Below are 7,811 nucleotides of genomic sequence, written 5' to 3' on the forward strand. Positions count from 1 at the left end.
ATCATCAGCATAGTCAAGTAGACTGGGACGTCTTGGAAGCTTGGTCATGTCAGTAATGATTTTGATGGAATCTGCATACTTAATCAGAATGGTCCTGATCAACTCCCGGTGCTTTCTGCTAAACTCTGCACCAATACCTCGAAGGTCCTGGTCTGACATAAGCAAAAACTCTTCAAAAGATATGTTCAACTTGGAGGGTGTGTGTCCCAGCCAAGCTTGAACCAACATTTTAACATTGTGATCCCTTATTCTCCCTTTAGTGCATTGTCCGGCACCGTACCCAATTAAGTCACAAATCCGGCTCATGATTGCTCTGGACTACTCTTTTACACAAGACTTATCAAGTGACAGTGAATAGCAGAGATTAGTTAATACTTGTGTCCCAGTGTGCTGATATCACCACCCTGAGATGGTTACAAACTAGTGTAAGACTGGACAGATCCATAACCATACCATTGTCAATAACATAGACAGCATTGCCAACCACGGTGATCTAGCAGACAGTCATACGGAGGAGAGCATGGAGCACATGTTACAACAATGTGAATACAAGCTGACAATTTGGGCCAAGAGGTGGCTGACCGTTAGTGTTATGACCGACCATGAATGTTGTTTCAATACATGGCTGTTATGGCCGACCGCAGCTGTTGACACGGACCGTGGTTGTTATGGTCGAATGTGCGTGTTGGGCCTGGGTTGACAAATGTTTCCTGGTATGACAAATGTGCCCTGTTTTCACAGTGTCACATTGGTTTAAATGAAAAGAATGTGACATCAGAGAGGTCTTTATATTTAAAGGGAAGGCAACCCTCAACACTCCATGGGTTCATAGTGTACAGAGTGAGTACCATCACAGCAAGGCGCACAGTTAGAGCTGACACTGTATCGCGATGGAGCATTACCTGAAACACTCCATTATTGGCACAGGCGCATACGGAACTGTGTACAAACTCGAGTGTCGAAGAACTGGAAAGGAGTTTGCCTTGAAATATCACAACCGTGGCATAGATGCTGCAACGGTGCGAGAACTCTCCTGCCTTGCAGCGCTAAGTGGTCATCCCCACGTGGTCCAAATGTACGATTGTTTCGAGGACACTGGAATGGTAGCCATGCTCATGCCTTACATACCCTACACGTTGAGTAAAGTGATTCACAATTGTCACGGTGTGAGATTATCCCACGACCAAGGCCCTGTGACAGGATCGATCCCGTTGAGTTTCGTGGCTCATTTTTCTATCCAGGTGGCTGATGCTCTGTCTTACATGCACAGACTGAATATGGTGCACAGGGACCTGACACCTTCCAACGTGCTACTGACCGAAGATCTCATCATCAAGGTGGCTGACATGGGTCTCTCGAGACGGTTCTCCAAACGGATGAGTCCAGCTGTGGTTACGGAGCCATACAGGGCCCCGGAACTGTTTGTTGTACAGAACACCAGCATAGAGTACACGTGTGCCATAGACATGTGGAGCCTGGGTGTGATGATAGTGGACGCCATGGAAGGAAGGATGGTATTAAGTGGATGTGAAAATCAGCATGGGAAGAGGTCTACATACCAGCTCATTTTACAAACTCTATGTCCCAAAGACCACCTTACCCAAGGGGTCCCAAAGACCACAACCCGGGACCCTGTCACCATAATGCCCAAGGTGATGAGGTGTGCCCCAGTGAAGAGAATCGTATTCCGACTTCTGGCTTTCCGTCAGAACGAGAGACTTATGGCTCACGAGCTGCTGAGGGACACAGAATGGATCCAGTTGGCTCAAATGACCGTGGAGGACAAGGTTATGATAAGAGACCATCTCCAGCAACAGAAACAAAGACAAGAACAACAAAAGTAAAAGAAGAAGACGAGTCTGTGAACATTATTATTATTGTATACATTTATTATATCTCAATCAATACATTGTACATTACCAATAAAACGTGTGACGGAAAGAATTATGTGTCTCTTCACCACATATTCAAATACTGGATCTTTACAAAATGGAAACGTAGTTCCCACTGATTTCTTTAACACAGAAATACAGCTAAAAAAAAACTCTGTACTGTGGGGAATACTCACTCATGTCTTACATGTCATAAATAGTGAAAAACCGTAGGGGCTACATGGTGGTATAGTGGTTAGCACTGTTGCCTCACAGCGAGAGGCATGTTCTCCCGTGTCCGCGTGGGCTTTCCCGGGTTCTCAACCCATGTGTGGAGTTTGCATGTTCTCCCTGTGTCTGCGTGACGTTCCCGGGTTTCTCTGGTTTCCTCCAACAATCCAAAGACATGCACATGTTAGGTTAATTGATGACCCTAAAACACGCCCTTTGGTGTGAATGGTTATATGTCTCTGTTCGTCTCTGTTCGTCTCTAGACTGGCGTCCTGTCCAAGGTGTACCCCGCCTCACGCCCGATGTCAGCTGGGACGCAGTTGAAAATAAATGAATGATCATTTTTATTATGTGGTTAAAACAAATAACAAATTAAAAAAACGAGAAATGTAGGTTTAAAAAGTAGTGATATGACCAACTACTGTGTCCTCACAATATGTTTAAATCGTTCTCGTTTTACTTATTTTGACTCATGAGTAAGTTGCACATGTGCCTTTGTGCTTCACCTTTTAAGCTAAAAAGGCTCATTTGGTCACATTGATACACTATAAACATAAATCAGTGTGAGTGGGATTTCTAGAATTAGCAATTTACAATGAAAAAGATTTGTTTAAACCTAGTTGGTATTGGTGTATCAAAAGACTGCTCCAGGTGAGGCTCAAACTCCGCACTGTTCCACAGTGTATTGTCACACAAGTACCGTGTGGTACCGATTGTGCTACTGGAGCTGTTACCATCATAATGTGGCAACAGTCATAGACAAAGCAAGACTGAGGACTGTCCCCGTCTGGGTTACTCGGACTATTCTCTTAGTGTTGTGAGGTTTGGTGATTGGTGATTTGTTGTTTAATGTATGTGTATACACATAGTGTAATAAACGTAGTGTCATGACTAAAAGCGTGGTTATCATTCCGAGTAAAAACAGAAACTCTAAAGCAAATACGCGTAGGGTGCACACAGTCGTTTGTCTTTATTGTACAATAGTTGCAGGGTATAAAATAGGACAGTGACAGAAATCCCAGTTTAATATACAATGCCTCCATTGAAGGTGATGGCTAACACAAACTTACTATGTACTAAGGGGTTTAATTATACATTCATTTTATAAATTTAACACATGTATAAAACATTTATTTGATTCCTGATGTCTTCTCACAGGCGTCCTTGTGACAAGGCAGCAAAGGTGTGGAACAGCACATAATACACCACGCTCTTCATAGGCGTCCAGATTGTACACGTGTCCAGGTGGATCCCCTTTGTCAAGACAAACTTGAGATCTTCAGAACAGTTGTTGTTGTTGACCTCAATATTGGTGCTAGGAGTTAGATCTTGATCCACAGTTAAGCTGAACGCTAAATCAAAGTCCGTGTTGGCCATTTCCCTGGGGTTAGTGAACTCCGAATTGAACGGATTCCCAGGCTCATTGGTGACAGCTCTCCCTTTATCCAGATAATAGACCGCTGGCAAGTGTATCTTGTGCATAAGCAGGCTGTAGGTCTTGTGCTCCAAGGGCGAGCTGAATATCTCGTCCAGTACTTTACTTAACTGCGGATAGCCTATTGGAGTCATGGTGGTCTTGTATCTCTGGTGTCCTGAAAGTCTTACTGTGAACATCAATCGAAACATGGGCAGGGTCCTACCCAGTGTGACAATGTCATGTCGAAGCTTACGAGTGTCCCTCTCAAGCTGGGATTGATCAGACCACAAGACTTTGGGAACATTTTGTTTCGATGTGTCGCACATTACTGCAAATGCATTCTGTTGTTTTTTTGTAAGGTCTTTAGCCATCTTGGCTACCCAATGGTCCCATAAGCTCTGGAGTTATATGTGTGCAGTCTGGAAAGATTAGTAGGTCATAATAGTTTGGTGTCTAGTAACAGAAAAATAATTCACTCAAGGGTGGTGTACTCTGTGTTGTCTGGTGGGTGAAAGTAGCCCCCACCGTTGGAAATGCTCAATTGAACAGTTGTGCACTCTGTGTGTTGTCTGATGGGTGAAAGTAGCCCCCACCGTTGGAAATGCTCAATTGAACGGTCGTGTACTCTGCGTGTTGTCTGTTGGGTGAAAGTAGCCCCCACCGTTGGAAATGTTCAATTGAACGGTCGTGTACTCTGCGTGTTGTCTGTTGGGTGAAAGTAGCCCCCACCGTTGGAAATGCTCAAGTGAACGGTCGTGTACTCTGTGTGTTGTCTGTTGGGTGGAAGCAGCCCCCACCCTTGCGTGAAAACACTGACTGTGGGAAACTTCTCAATTGAACGGCGGTGCACTCTGTGTGTTGCCTGGTGGGTGGAAGCAGCCCCCACCCTTGCGTGGAGACACTGACCGTCAGAGAATGCTCAATTGAACGGCGGTGCACTCTGTGTGTTGCCTGGTGGGTGGAAGCAGCCCCCACCCTTGCGTGAAAACACTGACTCTGGGAAACTTCTGGAAGCTTCTGGAAGCTTCTCAATTGAATGGGCGTGCACTCTGTGTGTTGCCTGGTGGGTGGAAGCAGCCCCCATCCTTGCGTGGAAACACTGACCGTCAGAGAATGCTCAATTGAACGGCGGTGCACTCTGTGTGTTGCCTGGTGGGTGGAAGCAGCCCCCACCCTTGCGTGAAAACACTGACTCTGGGAAACTTCTGGAAGCTTCTGGAAGCGTCTCAATTGAATGGGCGTGCACTCTGTGTGTTGCCTGGTGGGTGGAAGCAGCCCCCACCCTTGCGTGAAAACACTGACTCTGGGAGACTTCTCAATTGAACGGTCGTCTTGAAACTTCTGGAAGCCTCTGGAAACTTCTGGAAGCTTCTGGAAGCTTATCAATTGAATGGGCGTGCACTCTGTGTGTTGCCTGGTGGGTGGAAGCAGCCCCCACCCTTGCGTGGAAACACTGACCGTCAGAGAATGCTCAATTGAACTGCGGTGCACTCTGTGTGTTGCCTGGTGGGTGGAAGCAGCCCCCACCCTTGCGTGAAAACACTGACTCTGGGAAATGTCTGGAAGCTTCTGGAAGTTTCTCAATTGAATGGGCGTGCACTCTGTGTGTTGCCTGGTGGGTGGAAGCGGCCCCCACCCTTGCGTGGAAACACTGACCGTCAGAGAATGCTCAATTGAACGGCGGTGCACTCTGTGTGTCGGTGCATTAGCCATATTGCTGACTATCCCCCTGTGAAGGAGCGGAGCGAAATTGGGTTTTTTCCAATATTCTACCGATTTTTGTCTGGTTTTTTTCCGTGTAGTGTGTTTATGAATGTAGTTGTGTCAGTTTGGTGTCTTTTGTTGTCGTGTTGTCGTGGTTAGTTTCGTGTTTGTGAGTCTTTTGTTTGTCCTCCCGCTCTGAGGAGCAGGGATGGCGTCCAGCAGCGGGTTCTCCGCGCTGACGCGGAAGCACGGCATCAAGACCGGAGCCGGCTCCCCGTGCAGCGTGGAGGAGGTCGCCCTGGCTGTGGGGGAGATGATCGGGCACGGCTCTGTGAAGTCCGCTGCCCGCATGAATGGTGCAGTGGTGTTGTTTTTGGCTAAGGTGGAACAGGTGAACAAGTTGGTGGAGACTGGCATCACGGTAAACGGGCTGTTTGAGCCGGTGACACCGCTGATACTACCGGGCACAAAAATAACCCTTTCAAACGTGCCCCCTTTCATCAGTGACGAGTTCCTGATTAAAGAACTGTCCAGGCACGGGAAAGTGGTGTCCCCGGTCAGGAAGGTGCTGTCAGGCTGCAAGTCTCCGCTGCTGAGACATGTGGTGTCTCACCGCAGGCAGCTCTTCATGATCCTGACCAACAAGGACAAAGAATTTGACTACTGTTTCAGAGTCTGGGTGGATGATTTTGACTACGTATTATTTGCAACATCATCCACTGTGAAATGTTTTGGATGTGGTCAGGAGGGACATTTAATCAGGGCTTGTCCCGGCCGCAACGCTCCAGCCGCCCCGGGCGTGACCGCGGGGGCGGCCGCCGCCGCCGCTGAGCCGTCCGCTCCTGTGTGGGGGCGGGCGGCGGCGGCGGCGGCGGCCGCTGCCGCGGCGCCCACTACTGCCGCTGCCGTCGGTCGGCCCGTACCGGCGGTGCGGCGTGTGGCCGCGGTAATCGGCGGGGGGGCTGGAGCTGCGGGGCAAAATAAAGATCAAGGGTCGGCAGAAAAGGAAGTGGCGGAGATGCAGAGTCAGGATGAAGAGAGCACTGAGGTGAGTGGGGAGAGGGCGGAGGTAAGAGATGAAACGAGGGAGGCGACAGGTAAGGATGGTGAGTCAGGTGTTTCTTCAGGTAAAGTGGCAGGTGAGGTGGACACGGGTGTGGGTGAAACAGGTGGAGGGAAAGAGGCAGGCGGTGTTTCTGGTGAAGTGGGTGAGGGAAACAAAATAACAGGTGAACTAGAGGAGGGGGGTGAGGCAGGTGAGGAGGAGGCAGACAAGGCTGCAGGTGAGCAAAGTGGGGCAGGTAAAGTAAAAGGTGAGCTGTTTGAAAAGGTTAAGGTCTATGGTGACCAGTGTGAAGTGGGTGAGATGACAGGTGAGGTGTGTGATGCAGGTGAGGTGACAGGTGAGGTGACAGGTGAGGTGTGTGATGCAGGTGAGGTGACAGGTGAGCTGTGTGACACAGGTGAGGTGACAGGTGAGCTGTCTGAGGGGAACACAGTAGCTGAGGAGATGGAGGCCAGTGAGGCTGTGGTGGCGCCTGCTCCTCCTAAGCGACGCAGCAAGAGAAGGAGCATGTTGGTTGTGGAGGCGGGTGGAAAAGCTGGTCGACTGGCAGGTAGAGTGAGTGCTGCTGAGAACAGAACAGCTCTGTGTGACAGCAGTGACAGTGAGGGGTGTGTGTCTGACAGCAGTGTCCTGTCGCTCACTCCGCGGACTGCTGCTCAGGTGTATCCTGCAGACTTAGTCAAGTCTTTTTTACAGCAGACTAAAGGTCTGAGAAACTTAAACCTGGAGCATCACTTCCCTGATCTGCAGGGCTTCTATGACTCCATCAGACACGTGATAAGACACAAAGAGGAGTCAGACTTAACAGACCAGGAAGTCTTCAGACTGCAGAAACTAGTCCATAAAGTCAGGAAGCAGCTCGGGTTTTAATGACGATGAAGGAACAGGTTTTATTTTTATTTATTTCATTGATTGTTTTTAGTCTGGTTTTTAACACCTTCATCATTATGGATCTTTTTAAAGTAGGCAGCTTAAATATAAACGGTGCTAGGGAGATGAGAAAGAGGGCAGTGGTTTTCCAGATGACTAAACTAAAACACATCGATGTCCTCTTTCTCCAAGAAACACACAGCGATGTCGGGAATGAGGCCGACTGGAGCAGGGAATGGGAAGGATCAGTGATTTTAAGCCATAACACCACCCTCAGTGGAGGAGTGGGCCTCCTGCTCTCTAAAAGGTTCACTCCGACCTCTCTGGAGGTCACACATGTCGTTGAGGGGAGGTGTCTTTTAGTTAAAGCTGGTTTTGAACATTTTAACGTGGTTTTTATCAACATCTATGCTCCCAACAACGGTACAGAGAGGAAGCGCTTCTTTGAAACAGTGAATGATGTTTTAAGCAGCTGTGACTCGGAGGATTATTTATTCGTGGGGGGGGATTTTAACTGTACTGAAAATGAGATTTTAGATCGCAACCATGCAGAGCCTCATCCAGTATCCCAGCGTGCCCTGAGGCAGCTGGTCTCCTCCCGCGGCCTGGTGGACGTGTGGAGAAGGATGCACACGGGCTGCAGACAGTACAC

General features: G+C 48.5%; 1 protein-coding gene across 1 annotated transcript; it reads left to right on the top strand.

Moving 5' to 3' along the window:
- Positions 1-890: 890 nt before the first annotated feature.
- Positions 891-3,272, top strand: LOC310966224 (uncharacterized protein; the record flags this gene model as incomplete). Its single annotated transcript, XM_083940077.1, has 2 exons — positions 891-1,787; positions 3,261-3,272. The coding sequence occupies 2 exons, from the start codon at positions 891-893 to the stop codon at positions 3,270-3,272; spliced, it is 909 nt and encodes a 302-aa protein (XP_083796203.1).
- Between the last annotated feature and the right edge of the window lie 4,539 nt (positions 3,273-7,811).

Source organism: Echiichthys vipera (genome assembly GCF_963691815.1).
Source record: "Echiichthys vipera genome assembly, chromosome: Y".
Lineage (NCBI taxonomy): Eukaryota > Metazoa > Chordata > Actinopteri > Perciformes > Trachinidae > Echiichthys > Echiichthys vipera.